We start from the raw sequence: 15,050 nt of genomic DNA on the forward strand, positions 1-15,050 counted from the left end.
AATCAAAGTGGGAAGCCGCTCAAAGCAACATCCTGGGTTTACTATAGATTTTATTTTATTTGCTGTTGAAAGTCACAATTCCCCCACAGGTCTCCAAGACGAGAGTTGTTTGTTTTTCTCCTCCTGAGGCTCACCAGCAGCTTTCTTGGAAGATCACTGACGTGTACAAGTGCTTCCCAAAGCTTGTTGGCTCTCAGTAGGCACACAAGGCTGCCCCAGGTATCAGACACATTGCCTGTCCTAGGGAACCACCAGGCTGTGTGTGTGGGTTTGAGGCACACTTGCTCTCCACAAACACATAACAAAATATAAACATCCAGCTACATTCACAAGTATCTCCTCCCCTCACGTTGCTCCTGCCAGAGGTGAACCCTGCCTTGGAAACCCTGTAAGGCAAACCTATACCCTTCCATGAATGCAGTCGCTCCTGCACACACTCCACGTATCTGATAAACTCAACACAAGCAAACTGCCTTTCCTAGAAAGCAAACCAGTCTCTAAAGCACGTCTCAGATCAAAGCAGTCTGCTGATGCTCAGTGAGGGCACTGCCTGACCCTCACAGCACTGCAACGGTGTTTCCCAGAGTGACTGAGCAGCATCCCCCATCTGTGAGCCCCAGAGCAAGGCTGATGTGTGCTCAAGGCTCGGGCATTTTTTTTTCCTCCCTCCCATGGGGCCAAATGCTTTTGTCATGCACATGGAGTCGAGCAGATTTCACAGACAATTCTGTGTTTGCAGCACAAACACAAATCACTCCTCCTGCTCCTCCCCTTCTCGGTCTGCTCTGCTCCCTGCCCACTCCCTTTCAAATACCAGATGTTCCATTTAGCAGTAAGCTACCATAAAACACAGCAAAAGATATGAATGCTATAAAAAGGCCAATTTACTCCCCCCCTCCATCAGCGTTGAAGCACAGGGCTTGAAGAGAAAGAGCAAATTTCCTCTAGAGGAACTTTTTCACCTCCCCCATTGATCAAGGCAGAGCTGGCAGCGTGAGCTGAGGTGTGAACCCCCCCCACCCCACAGACACCACCCCGCTGTCATCGCATCCTGCACAGCTGTCAACATCTGCATCACTGCACCAGGTTCAGCCCCAGGTCAGCTGTCAGCACGGGTTCACGCTGCTCCCGACACAGGCATCCAAGGCACCGCACAACCAGAGGTGCTCCCCACGTCCAGCAGACCTGGCAAATTCAAACCTGAGATGTCAAGTGGTGTCACAGCAAATAAAGGCTGATTTCCAAGCGGGTCTCTACCGCAAGCAACGCTCTGCTCCATCACAACACCCATGAGCCAGACCCAAAGAGCGAGTCAGGATATGAGTCAGGCTGGTGGCTTTCCAAGGAGGCGAAGGAGGACCTTCCAGCTGGATGCTGGCTGCCCAGACAGGGCAGTCCCCCGAGTTAGGAAACAACAAGAGCAGATCCTGCGTTATCTCCTGCCACCCAAGCGACAACGTGCAGAAGGGCGGAAGGAAGACAGTGGGAAGGCTGCAGCCTTTGTTTGGTGAAGGAAAGGCTTCCAGCCATTCCAGCCATCACATCGGGCACTTCGGGAAGGGAATGACACTGGACAATGAGGATGTGGCAAGATGTGCTCTGCAGGGCTTTTTAGACAAGCCCAGGAATCTTGGTGGCTGACACAGCACTCTGCGGTGACTTCTGCTACGGATCTGCAAAGCAACCTGACCCATCTGCACCCAGATTTGTCCAGTGTCCTTGATGAGTCATTCAGAATTTTGTCAGAGCACGAACACCTTCTGACACAAGGAAATAAGAAAGAAAAGGCTCAGATGTTTCGCTCATCTTCAGGGCTTCACAGGGATAAACCCAAACAGTTACACCCCGGCTAAACCTTTCTGCTAACAAGGAGGAGACCCATCAGGTTGCACTCAGCCAAAATGGTCTGGATTCACATCCCCAGGAGGAATATCAGCAGAATATTCATAGAACGTAACCAGAAACAGGAAAGGTGCCTGCAGCAGTTTAACTCCTCAACAGCCCCACACCCAACAGCAAAAAAATCACAGCTCTAGGGAGAGGTTTGCTACCCATGCAAAGTGCCCGTGCTCACAGGGCTCAGCAGCTGCAGGGCCACTGATAAACTCCAGCTACATGAAACTCATCCCCACCTCCCAACCCCAACTGCTGCAGCAGCAAAGCTTTGCTGCGCACACAGCCCTGTGCTCTGCTGGCTGCTTTGGCAGAGCTCTGCTCGGCCCCTTGCAGAGCTCACAGAGGGCGGAGGACAAACGCGGCCGCTCCTTGGGTTGCATCATTGGATGGAACACAACACTGAGCTGCAACCAAAGAAAACAGGAGGGGAGGGGGGGGGGGGGAAAAAAAGTGTAAAAAGTCATTTTTATTAGAAACAGAGCTTTTCCGGGCTGTCCTGTTCTTGATAGGGAAACGCAACGCTGGGAAAAGTCATTTAATTAACAGTAGGTTTGAAAGTTGTGAAAACTCTCATTTTTATTAGCAGTTGCCCTGAGACAGGAAGAAAGCCTTTCCTTCTCCTTAGGAAAACAACTTCAGATGGAACACAGCTTCGGATAAAGCAGAATCCTGGGGGTGCAGAGTACAGGTGCACAGGGTGGGATCTGAGCAGGGAAGCTGCGCTCACTGCTGTGCTTTCAGCTTGTTTCAGGTGAAGGATGCAACTGAGGGCCAAGCCTGCATGAGGGAGGAAGAAAAGCAGTCATGCAGCTGTAGGAAGGTGCGTCCATGCTCAAAATAAATAACTAACAATGAAAACAGAGCTGTGGGATCAGCATAGTTTGAGAGAATCCCTCGGGAGGGCTCAGCTCAGAAGAATTTGAATGGAGAAGTACGGCAGCACGAGGGCTCCAAAGCCGCGCTGAGAAAAGAGCTCTGTTTCTTTAAGAATGGACAAAGCAGCAGATCAACAATTCGCCCTGGGGTCAGTCTGAAGCAACATTTCTGTCCCAGCCAAGAGCTGGGCTCCGTCTGGCTGCGGAGGAGCAGAAGGAAGCATCGGGTCTGCAGAACCCAGGAGGTGATGCTCAGCTCCCCAGGGCTGCACAGCCATTCCTCTCAGCACAGTGTAACCCTGGTGCACACCTGGCCTGGTCCAGCAAAAGCCTCAAATCCTGCAGCCTAATCTCTCGCTCAAGCACTTGGACCAGACAGAGCCAAGCAGCTCAGTATCACTACTGCAGAACAGCAGTTTATCTCCTGCAGGAACCAAGCACCACAATGTCTGTTGCCCAGCCCACTGGGACACCACCAAGGATGCAGAAATGAAGCAATTCTTGCAGCTCGTCAGCCTGCTGTTGAGAGAAAGGGCAGCTTCCAAGCTTGGTCCCAAATGGAAGAGTGACAGAACAGCCTGAGTTTTGGGGCTTTGTGTTTTTCGAGGCAACTATTCACAAGATTGCTCCTGCACTGTATTGAAGGCAGGTATTTAACTCTCATCTATCATTCAACAGGGGGAAAAAAAACATCCTCACTGCTTTTTATGCTCCTTGGCACAGCCTGCAGGATCCATCCAACACCTTCAGTCACCTCCTACCCCAGCAGAGCACACAGGAGCCTTCAGCCTCAGGTCACATCATACCTCATCACCTCAGCCAGCAGAGAAAGAGGGCACTGCCTCCAGCTCCAGCAAGCTTTCAGGGTGCTCTCTAACGTTTGCTCCCAGTGATGCTGTAGGAAGATGGGAAGGAAAACTGCTGCAGGATCCTATTTGCAAGGCACTCCCGAGTTCAGCCCTACAAAACAGAGCACCTTTCTCTCCCCCCCCCCCCCCTTTGTAAAGCTCAGCACATCCGAACGGGAAGTCAGTGAGACACAGTAAACAGTGATCTGTAATGAGGCCATTTTTTATAGCTGCTTTTGGAACAGAACTCAACTTCAAGAAGCAGAGAGTAAATAAAAAGCAAGGGGACCTGAGCGGGGTAAATTGGAGCTGCTACAGAGCAGCGGAGAGATGGAGAGCAGGAGGTGAGAGGGGTCAGCCTCCCTCTGCCGAGGAAATCACCGCCTGGGAGCACAGATACACTGTCCTATAGGGGAACTGCTCTCCTATATGCAGGAAAGCATATGCTCTCCTATATGCATTCCCAGCCCACCAGGCTGGCTCTGTCTGTGCCATGGTGCTGGGTACAGCCTCAGAGCCGGACTGCGCTCAACCACCTGCCAGCTCCTGTAACACTGCATTCAAGTTAACTGCTGTCAGGACTCATTGAAGCAATTACAGCCATCATAGTTACAAAGCCTCCAAGTGGCACTGAAGTCCCAAAGCCTCCTGAGTAATTGCTGCACAACATACGCTGGCGCTCTCCCATCTTCCTTGTACCTGGGGGAGGCATTTGGAACAAACCACCTGCTCCCAGTGGCACAGCGAATGACTGCCTACATCACCAGCAAGTGGGACTCTGATCCCAAATCATTCCCATCCCTCAGAGGATCGGCAGCCTTGCAGCTCAGGCAGGTGTGCAGCATCACAGCACTGCTGTATGATGCAGCAGCTGAGGCATGGGGCCAATTACGTTTGCTGCATCTCCGTCTCGGGAGCCCTAATAAGGCACTGCAGACTGAGATGGATTATCCACAAAGAGATGTCAATATGCAACAAATAAAAACCCTTAATGAGCTGACCACTGCTGTCAAGCTGACGTCTGTGAGCACAGATGCACCCATCAGACGTGCGGTTGCTTGATTTCAAGTATCCAGGAGATAGAATCACTAAGGTTGGACGAGATCTCTGCAATCCTCAAGCCCAACCCGTCCCACTGCCCACGTCCCCCAGTGCCACATCCACGGCCCTCTCATGGAGGATTAGTTTTATCCAAGGAGAATGCAAATTAAAAAGAAAAAAAATCAATCTGCAATCTTCCCTGACCAGCCTCATATATGAAATGAACAGCCTCACCATGCTGAATGCAAGCAGAAAGTCGTTCCATTTGTATTTGGCCCGAGACTTAACCGAGTGATGATTCAAAGCTAATTATTGATGGAAATCTCGAGCTCACAGCTTTCTATCTCACAAAGAGAGCACAGGGCAGAGAACAGCTGCCCCAAACCACAACAGGCAATGGGGAGAGCAGCAGGGCGCTGGGCACGGCTTTGAGTAGGAGCAGGGAGGGCAAGCTGGAGGGTGCTGCACCCACCCACATTCAGGTATCAAAATGCCTCGCACCGCTCTCAGCCAGCAGGCAAAACTGCTTAAATTGCCCCCAAAATCCAATCACTGTAATCGACGTGGCGATCAATAAGCGCTGAGGGCACGCGCTGCAGCCCCACTCCCACCCTCTCCAGAAACAGCCTCCACAGCAAAAGCAATTAGCAGAAATGAAGTTTTACTCCAGGCTCATCAGCAGCAGCCTCACATCTGCCAACTCTCGGAACAGAGTGGGGTTTTAAGGCTTCTTCCTGCTCATTATGTCTCCATAGAGGTTCAGCAACTTGGAGTGGGCAAGCAAACAGGGTCACCCTGTCCTGCCAAGCATCACCAGGGAACCCTGCCTCTGGGATCCAGCAGTAAAAAAAGCAAGCCTGAGGTCACAGCCTCTTTGGGTTTAGCAAATAAATGAGTTAAAGGAACACAGCCTGGTGCCACGGAGAGAAGAACTGCAGCAGCACAGAGCTGGAGCTCAGCAAGGAGGGGACACCAGGCCACCCCTCTGCAGCACAGCAGGACCCCTGCAGCCTCACCCACTGCAGAGCTGAACCTGAGCTCCAGCTGCAACAGAACCAAACCAGCAGGGATGGGGGAAGGTAAGAAAACACACGACAGCGTCTGGATCTTTGCTGAGGTGGGATTTCACCTCTGGCCTTTGAAGTGGTGCTCACCTCAGGCAAAAAGCTGTTTCTCCTTACGCACCTGCACAGCCCCATTTGATTCACTCAGAAGGAGATGACAGAGCATTGCTGGGTGTTTCAAGTCTGGCACACGTGCCTCCGTCCCCTGGCACTTCACATAAACGAAGGAAACTCTCTGCACAAGGCAGGCAGCTGGTGACCCAGCCCAGCCTGTCAGCCTGAACACACGTTTAGCATCCAAAACCACCTCTGAAGTTTGAATACACTCTGTCTTGCACATCCCAGCCTGTGTCTGAACGCATCACTGCTCTTTGACAAAAATCTACACCTCCCTCAGGCTCAGCTCAGCCCGCCCTCCCCCTAAAGCCAACGAAGCACCGGAGTATTGCAGGCAGAAAGCAATGGAGGATAGCAGGGCTGTGAGCTCCCACCTCCATTGCGGGGCAGGAGCTGCTCTGAGGCAGCAGGAGCTCCTTCCTAAACTGCTGGGACCTCCTCCAGATCACAGCTGCCATCCCTAATCCTGATGTTACTTCCCCAAGGGCAAGGATTAAACCCAACCTAGGTTCGCAGGGCTACAATATTTCCTTGAAAGAACAACCCCAGGTCGCGCCATTCACAGCGTGTTTTAACAGAGCTCCCCACACCGCTCCAGTGGGACAGCTTCTATTTGCTCACAACAGCCTTCACAGAAGGCAGTTTGCTCAGTTTACAGCCCGGAGAACTAAAGGGAAACCCCCAGCATTGCTGCAGCCCAGGAAGAGGCATCATTTCGTGGTATTCACGCTGAGCATCAGGCCTGAGCAGCTCCCAGGTGAGCCGTCCTTGGGCACGCAGCTCCCCAACCGCACGCAGCTGTGTTCTGCTGGGAGAGAGGGCAGGACAGCCCCGAAGCAACCTCCCCTTGGCACAGAACTCCAGCACAACAAGGGAGAGGCGCTTGCGGCCCCGCAGCGTGCTTGCGCAGCACAGAGCACAACTCGAGATCACGTTATACATTAGCTTTCAAATACTTGGATAAGCAGAATCTCACGTGCCCTCGCAAGCAGGTAATTCCCCCTCCCTGCTCACCGAAGGATCCTCAGCACAGGGGATTGAGGCTGCGTGGTTTGCTGTTTGCAATCGATTTCGTTTCCCGATTCCCATGCAAATACCACACACAGCTCGAAGTGCAAAAAACGCAAACGGAGCATCTGAAGCCAAAACAACCAGAGCCGGTTTGAGGTTCGTCTCCATCAAAACAGTCAAAAAACTTGAAACAGTTCCAAGGAATGGAATCCTAAAGCTTTACGGTTCCCGTACCTTCGAGTCGTGGATGGGAGCTGGGCAGGGGGACGGCGAGAAACGGGAATAGCGATGGGGACAGCAGGGAACGCAGCGAGAAATGGGAATCCGGATGGGAACCACAGCCGGCCCCGGTGCGGGAAGGGACGGCACTGCGGGGCACCGGGATGTGCGCGGCTGTTATTTTTCATTTTTCTGGGGAAACTTTTGCTCTCAAGGTCAGTTTCCTCCCAAGGCAGCACTGGAGACCGCCGGCTCCTCCAGCGCATCAAAGCCGAATTAATGGCTCGTTAAGAGCCCGGAAAGTAATCACGCAGCCCTCAGCTCTGTTAGTTGCTTTTGTTTCCGGATGATGTAAATACGGGAGAGAAGTTTCCTTCTTTCCCGGGGACGGAACCCCCAGCCCCCACCCCCAGCCCGTTCCCGTGGTCTCCCCGCAGAGGCTGAGCCCCGCGGTCCGGTAGAGGAGGAGGCGATGCAGACATCGGCACAAACCCTCCCCATCCACGCGTGCCACGAAGTTTTTGCACGAACACCACAAAGAGCCCCACGGAACCCCCCGACTCCCTCCTCCCTTCCTACCTGGGACATCTGGGGCCTGAAGTTGATGTCCTTAAGATCGATGGAGCCGGGAGAAAGGTTGTGCAGCAGTTGGCACAGCAGCACCCCGTCCCGCAGCGCCTGCGCCAGGTCGAAGACCACCGCCGAGGGCCAAACCACGCGGTGGTTGGGGGGCAAAACTTTGCAGTCGATCAACCACCGCCCGCACTGCCGCCACTCCTCCATGGCCGCGGCCCCGCTCTCGCTCTCGGCCTTCCTCCTTCCTCCTCCTCCTCCTCGCCGCTCAGCGAGGGGCTGCTCCGCTCCGAGCCGCCGCGCTACGGCTCCGCTCCATCGCCGCCCGCCGTCCGGGGAAGCATCGCATCGCTCCTCCGAGGAGGAGGAGGAGGAAAGAGGAGGAAGAGGAGGCGGGGGACGGAGCGGAGTTTTCCGGCGAAGGGCTGCCCCTGTGCGGCCCCACTGCCGCGCTCAGCCGCACCGCATCGCCCCGCGGACAAAGGGCCCGCCGCCGCCTAAGTTGCGTCCTGCCCCCAACCCCCCGCAGGCACCGCCCCGAGGAAAGTTGCGGGGCCCCACCTGCACACAGCACGGCTCGGACCGCCGCCGTACCGGGTGGCAGTTTGCTGCTCCCCCCGCACAGCCCCGCAGCCCCCGCCCCGACGGGAGGAGCTCCCGGACCGCCCCCCCCGCCCCTTTGTCTGCGGGAGCCCCAGCCGGGCCGGGGGGAGGGCGGTGCGTTGCCGCCTCCGCTCCTTTTTTTTTTTTTTTCATTCTTTTCCTTTTTTTTTTTTTTCCCCCGCCTCTCTTTATTTTCCTTCTTTTCCCCCCTTTTTTTTTTTCCATTTTCCTTTCCCCCCCCCCTTTTTTTTTTTATATCTCCTCTCTTCCTCCTCCTCGTGTTTCCTCCCCTTTGCTTCGCGCAGAGCGCAGCCCCGCTCTGCAGCCCCGCACCCCGTCCCGCTTTGTCTGCCCGCTCCTCGGCTCCTGTTTGAGCCACGAACACCGCACGGAAACGTTAACCCAAACAAACGATCCTTCCAAAACACAAAGACAACTCTGTTAATTAATTACCGGTGTCTTTATGACAAACCTCATCTCTCAGCCATTCAGTCCTTGGCAGCAAATTCTTGAAAATCTCTAATTTTCACTGTTGGCATCCATCCAGCTCAGCACGGCCTCTTTTCCGATCAGCTCTGAGTTTGTTTGGTCTTTTTTTCGGAGATCCTCTCCCAAGAGTTTGCCAATTCATTCCCATCGTAGAGAGGCAGAGCTGGGAGCAGAGCCTGGGCTGGAATCAGCAATTCACCTGGACGTCCAATTGCAAAGCTGACCTCCGAGCCAAGCAGGGATGGGGAGAGAGAAACATCACCAGTGTGAGCCCTGAGGATGGGGAGGAGGATCCAAGACTTGTGTGGTGCCCAGATCCCTGCATGGGAACAGGGATGGAGCAGCACCTGTGTGCCCCAGCCCTGCAATCAGAGCTGTGCTGAGCCCCAGCTGCGCTCAGCAGCACTGATTTCAGGCAGCAGGAGGTGTGGAGAGGTTCTGTGTGTGCTGGGCTGCCCGGTCAGCTCAGGTCTGTGGGTAGAAAACTACAGAAGGGTTTGCTCTAACCAGGGCTGCTGGCAAAGGCCTGGCTTTTTGCTATGTGGTTATGAGCAGACTTGGGCCCCGGGCACTTGGAACAGTCACAGCAGCCTGTGGGGGGTGGTGCCGAGGGAAGTTTGCCTCTCGTCTACTGGGAAAACAGCAGAGATAGCAGAAAACTAACAAAACAGCAGCAATAAAAAGAATAGCAAACAAAGCGTGGATCTGTGAGGCACCCAAAGGTGGACATCTCCCTCTGCTGGGGGTTGGGTGCAGAGCTGCGCTGAGCGATGCTACGAGTGAGGCTGATAACCGAGGGTGCTGGGAAGATCATAGCAGAAGTAGCATCATAATATTTCCATTCTAAAACATTCTCAGTAATGGAGTGCAGGCCGGCAGCGAGTGCTACAGGGGGGTACTGAGCTGAGATGGGCTGTGGAGCGTGGGGTGTAACTGAGGGCGTGGGAAGGGAAGAAAAAAGGAGATGAGAGATAAGGAGAGAAGAAAAGAGAGGTGGAAAGGAGAAAAGAGGGAAGGGAAGGGAATGGAAAGGAGACCCTCCAGGACCTCCCCAGTTTCCGAGGCAGCCACGTCCGCGTGCTGCCATCGCCCCCTCCCGGAGCGATCCGTGCGTGCAGCAGCGCAGCCCCCGGGCCGGGTTCGGTACCGGCCCGCTTGGAGCCGACGTAACGCCGTGTTGAACTTCGGGCAGCTCTGGGTGCGGGCGGCCTCCCGCACAGCCGGCACATCCCGCCTTTTTATCCATCTTTTGTATCTCTTGATCTCTTCCCTTTGCAGCTGTGCCTGGCGAGCTGCTTTACAATGTTCAAGATGCTCCTGTACTTCCCAGACCCTTTTACGTCACTGCTTTGTGATTAAGAGCTCTCCTCCTTTGTCACTTTGGGGTTAGGGTCAGAATTAGGGTTACAGTTAGGGTTATGGTTATAATTAGGGCTACGGTTACAGTTTGGTTATTGTTATGGTTAGGATTATGGTTATCTTTATGGCTGGGGTTTGGGTTACAGTTAGGTTATGGTTCTGGGTAAGGTTATGGTTAGGGTTAGGTTACGGTTAGGGTAACAGTTACAGTTAGGGTTAGGTTATGGTTAGGTTACAGTTATGGTTATGGTTTGCACTGCATTACATTGCAGTTCCAAGGGCGGTCATCCTGACTTAAATAAAAGCATTTGTTGTATCAAAGGAGATAAGCACAAGGATGAGTAGAAATGCTGGGTCTGAATGACAGCATCCTGGCTCATCTCCCCCTGCATCCACCTCCCCACACGTCCTGTGTCCAGGTGCAGCAATTGCAGCCCTACTGCCCTGTGGTTTTCTATGGGGCAGCCTTGAGGCGAGCAGAGGAGCTGCCCCAGCACTGCACAGAGCTCTCACCTTATCCCTTCTGTTGCTGCTGCTGCTTCCAGGGTTTATTTTTAGTCGGAAGGGCCCCGCTGGCAGCCGGCACAGGGCTGTGCTGCAGTGGATGGGCAGAGGCAGCTGCTGGCTTTGGGGCTGCAGTTCCCCCCACCTTCAGCACCTCCTGCTGTGCTCCGAGTTCTGGGAGGGGATTTCAGAGGGGATCAAAGAACCGGGGGGGAGGGGGAGAAGCGAATGTATGCAAAAAAATATAATGAAAATATTGAATCCGGTTCCATTTAATGATGATTTCAGATTGTGACGATTTCGCATTCTGCAGCCTCCACCAGGTGGGGCCTGGGCTGACTGCTCTGCGCTGCCGGGAGGCGGACGGAGCTGCAAAGCCGCGACGTTTCCGATAGTAAACACATCCACAGCGCGCTCCTTCGCGTGCCCTCCTGCCTCCTCTTTTGTGTTTGGTCTCGGTTTCCCGGGAGCGAGGAATGCAGCGTGTCTGACAGACGCCAACCCCGCACAACGGAGCAGGAAGCGGCTTCCTCATGCCCTGAGCAGCAGATCAGCTGGCGCTGCGATTGCAGGACGTAAGAAGATTGCGAGTTTAAATTTAGCATCATCGGGAAAAGAGCGAGCTCTCCTCGCAACGCATTTCGTGCTGCGTTTAGCCGGGGGGGCTCCCACGGACGGAAAGGCAGAGCCCCAAGGATGCTGCTCTCACGGGGCTGCGGCGGTCCCGACCAAGGGGCTCCCCACGGCTTTCCCGCAGCGTTCGGACACGCGTGGAGCGACTCCGCCGTTTCCCCCCCCCTCTCGCAGGCCGGCCCCGCTGCTGGCTCCGCCCGCCGTGATGCGTTCGGGAGGCGTCTCCGCTGCCGCCGCTCCGCGGAGCCGAGCCGGGGCCGGGCCGAACCGAACCGCGCAACGAGGGTACGGGGCGTGGGGAGGGCGGGGATGGGGGAAGGCGGCCGTGTAATGGGGATTATGGGGGCCGAAAGGGATGGCGGTGGGGGTGGTGGGAGTTGGGGAGCGCTGGGTGGGCCTCGCCGTGACCCCTCGCTGTGCCCCCCCAGGTTGAAGCGGCGAAGCGAGGAGGAAGGAGATCGATGGGCGGCGAGAGACCCGGAGCGGCGTTTCGGCCTGCAGCGATGGATGCCTGATCTGCGGAACGCCGTCCGTCCGTCCGCTTGCAGCACGGTGACGGGGGGACACGCGCCTTGGCCCCATCCGAGGGACACCCCGCAACCCGCCGACACCGCACGCGGAGCTGCTCGGAGGGCACCGGGACACGAAGGCAGTGCCAGCCGAACCGCGCCGCGATGTCGCCGCTGGGTGAGCTGCGGGAAGGCCCCGCGCATCCCTCCGGCGAGGCCGGGCTGCCCGCAGGGAGCTCTGAGTCCGCGCATCCCCTGCCCTGAGCCGGCCAGGCATCGCCTGCGTCCCTGGGATGCTCAGCTCTGAGCGCAGCGCTACAGCCGAGCCGCTCCGACCCAGCGGGGTGTATTTCGGGAGGAAGTTCTCATCTCTGAAGGTGCCCTTGGACAGATGAGTGAGAAAGTAATGAACGGGCGGGTGCCCCTGCCCGAAAAAGCCTTGTCCGAGGGCTACGCGAGGCTGCGGTACCGGGACACCTCGCTGCTCATCTGGCAGCAGCAGCAGCAGAAGTTGGAGTCGGCCCCCCCCAACACGTATCTGAGCCGCAGCCGCAGCATGTGGTACTCGCAGTACGGCAATGAGGCCATCCTGGTGCGGGACAAGAACAAGCTGGACGTCTCCAGGGACACGGGGCAGTCCAAGTTCTGTGCTATCATGTAATTTTGTGTCAGAAATCTGCACGTGGATGCGAAGCAGGTTTGCACAACCACAGGGCTGCGGCCAAAGCAGCTTAAGGATGGGTCTGAGCGGCAGCCGGAGGTTTCTGTTGCTTTGTGCTGTCGGTGGCATCCCATGTTGGGTTGGAAACTTGCTTGGGATGTGAGAGCTGGCAGTGCCCAACTGGACCACGTGGATGGAGCACGTTGAGAACTCAGCCTTCAAAACACTTAGCAGGAAAGGCGTGCTGCAGTTTCCCAGCAAAGTGCCCTGTCTGGTGCCAGTTTGGTGCTACAGAAACAAATGATAGGTGGCACTTTTGGAGCCGATGCAGCAGAGCCCCTCTGTAGGAAGAAAGCAGCACGCAGCTCCTGGAGGGCGCTCGCTGGGTGCTGCCTGCAGGCAGAGGTGGGCTGCAGAAGGAAGCAGCCTGCTGAAGGTTGCTCAGCATTTCAGTTTTGTTGCATGTAGTCGCTTGGATGGATTTATGTGCTAATCCTGGTTGGATGACATCTCTTGTAGTAGATTTGGTGTGTACATAACTGTGTTTGGCAGTGTTTGATTCAGCCAATGGAAGGCAAGGTCAGGCTGAGAACCACAGAATCACAGAATGGCCAGGGTTGGAAGGGATCTCAAGGATCACGAATCTCCAACCCCCTGCCACACGCAGGGCCACCAACCTCTCCATTTAATATTAGACCAGGCTGCCCAGGGTCCCATCCAACCTGATCTTGAGCACCTCTAGGGATGGACAGGGCATCCACAACCACTCTGGGCAGCTGTTCCAGCACCTCACCACTCTCATAGTAAAGAAACCAATGCAGCAAACACCCAAACCTTTCTTAAAAATGAAGCAGCACCATTTGCAGGGCTGTTAATCTCGTGCCCAGCACTGCAGTGTAACACTGGGCTGAAGGCACAGACCTGCCTGGACACCCCATCCAGCAGTGCTGGGACACGGGTTCAGTTCCAGGCAAACCAGGACCCGGTGTTGACCTCAAGGTGGATCATTTACTTGCCTAAGATCAGGTATTTTGTTGTATTTATCTCAAACCTCTCCCTTTCAATATCGTTCAAGCACTTTATTTTAACACAGCGAAGAAGAACCTTCTCCCCCCCTCCCGTGTGTGCTGAATGCTGGAGCACAAAGGCACTGAGCAGCACACACCCTCATTACCCTGAGACCATACCCAGTGGATGCACTGCAAATCACAGGCAGCTGTTTGTAATGTAACTACTAATGCATGTGTGCGTGTTTGGTGCTGTGTGCGTGTGCTTGTAAAGCTAAACCTGCTGAGATGGACCTCCATGCTTCACCCACCTGCGTGTCGCTCCGTGCAGACGATCCTCTTGAGCTCCACGGGACGAGCTGGGAAACGTTCTGATCATGTTTGCTCAACCTGGGAAGCAGAACTCAGCACGTGAGCTGGACTCAGGAAGCTGCTGGGTTGGGCAGAGCAGTGCCTGGGCTGCAGGACGTGGTGGGTGCTCCTAGAAATGGGCTCATGCAGTGCCCAGGGAGCACTGACTGCAGTCTGAAGATGAGGGAGAGCAACAGCACGTCCCCACCGCCCGCTGTTCCTTTGCTTTTCTTACAGAAAACAAAACAAAACACAAAAAACCCACGTAGATTTATTTTTTTAATTTCGGTAAGAAAGATGATGAGGATCTTGGGTTTAATCAGTCCTTTTTTTTGTTCACGTGGCTGGGAACCAAAATTCACTTTGAAGAGTCGAACTACTCAAGAGTGAAAACTTGAAGTGCGTGCCTACATTGTTCCAGGATACGACAGCATGGAGAAGTGTGACTTGTCCTCCCCCCCCCGTCCCTGGGTGCGAGTGCATTTTCCACAGCCGAGTCCCCATTAGTCACAGTAGCTTCGTGGAGTGGCTGCTATGAAGTGAGCGTTGCTGCAAGCAGTGGTGGTAGATGCACTTGTTGAAAATGCTGCTGTAGCCTCTTGGATAAAGTGCATTAAAATGATTTGAATGCATCGCTCTGTGCACGCTTCTTAATTCTGCATCTTTAGCACTGTGGCACTCAGAAGCTGCTGTCACTGCCAGTCAGCCCCAGCAAGGCACTGCAGTGCCTGCCCATGGGGAGAAGCTGCTGGGGTGAAGGGGAAGTGCTGGAGATCACTGATGGAAGCAGTGAGCACATAGGAGGCAGTAAAGGCAAGGATGAAAAAGCATTTCCTTTGGAGGAATGACTGTCAGCACAGAGCTGCGCTGATCCAACAGCAAAGCAAAACAGGTTTGCTGAAACCTTCGAGATCAGAGCATTTAAAGCCAGTGAGCAGGAACAGGGTTAGAGAAAGATTAACCCTGCTGGCTCCTGGCTGCTGTGACCCCTCTGTACAAATAAGGCACACATCCGAGAAAGCCAACGGAAAAAAACCACCTCCAGCAACCAGAATAGCTTTTGGCCACTGCACAGCAATGCCAGGAACTCTGCCCTGAGTGCGAGCACTGCTGCAGCTCCTCCTTCCCCAAATGCACCCCCTGTGACTTGGCTGCACCAGGGGGAAAGCTGGTAAGGAAACCCCCTCTGGTTCCTCCAGTTTTTGGGGGCTACAAAACAGCCAGCGTTAAATGTGGGTGATGTTTTCATCCTCTCCTATTGCAGGTCAGCTTCCCTCCATCAGATGCAGC

At 54.8% G+C, this 15,050-nt stretch overlaps 2 protein-coding genes across 11 annotated transcripts in view; one reads left to right on the forward strand and one right to left on the reverse strand.

Annotated features, from left to right (window-relative positions):
• VAV2 (vav guanine nucleotide exchange factor 2) overlaps nucleotides 1–8,225 on the reverse strand; it is a 99,792-nt gene extending 91,567 nt beyond the window's left edge. For 3 of the 9 annotated variants that reach the window (XR_008202664.1, XM_052668049.1, XM_052668047.1), the window contains exon 1: nucleotides 7,651–8,222. Coding sequence is in view for 8 of the 9 variants with exons in the window: in XM_052668049.1 (XP_052524009.1) it covers nucleotides 7,651–7,854 (204 nt within the window). In the remaining variant the exon portion in view is untranslated. Of the gene's footprint in view, nucleotides 1–7,650 lie in introns of all 9 variants that reach the window. The other 6 variants (XM_052668046.1, XM_052668043.1, XM_052668051.1 and 3 more) reach the window with 5 other exon arrangements.
• A 288-nt stretch (nucleotides 8,226–8,513) lies between these two features.
• Nucleotides 8,514–14,392, forward strand: BRD3OS (BRD3 opposite strand). 2 transcript variants are annotated; one of them, XR_008202665.1, is made up of 3 exons: nucleotides 8,514–9,002; nucleotides 10,913–11,517; nucleotides 11,661–12,121. XR_008202665.1 is itself a non-coding variant. In XM_052668074.1 (2 exons), the coding sequence occupies exon 2, from the start codon at nucleotides 12,133–12,135 to the stop codon at nucleotides 12,400–12,402; it is 270 nt and encodes an 89-aa protein (XP_052524034.1). In that variant the 5' UTR covers nucleotides 11,396–11,517; nucleotides 11,661–12,132; the 3' UTR covers nucleotides 12,403–14,392. The 2 variants fall into 2 exon arrangements, 1 of the variants encoding a protein (XP_052524034.1); XM_052668074.1 differs by lacking the exon at nucleotides 8,514–9,002 and having other exon boundaries at nucleotides 11,396–11,517; nucleotides 11,661–14,392.
• Nucleotides 14,393–15,050: the final 658 nt, after the last annotated feature.

Source organism: Tympanuchus pallidicinctus, unplaced genomic scaffold (genome assembly GCF_026119805.1).
Source record: "Tympanuchus pallidicinctus isolate F22 unplaced genomic scaffold, pur_lepc_1.0 scaffold8, whole genome shotgun sequence".
In the NCBI taxonomy this organism is placed as follows: Eukaryota; Metazoa; Chordata; class Aves; order Galliformes; family Phasianidae; genus Tympanuchus; species Tympanuchus pallidicinctus.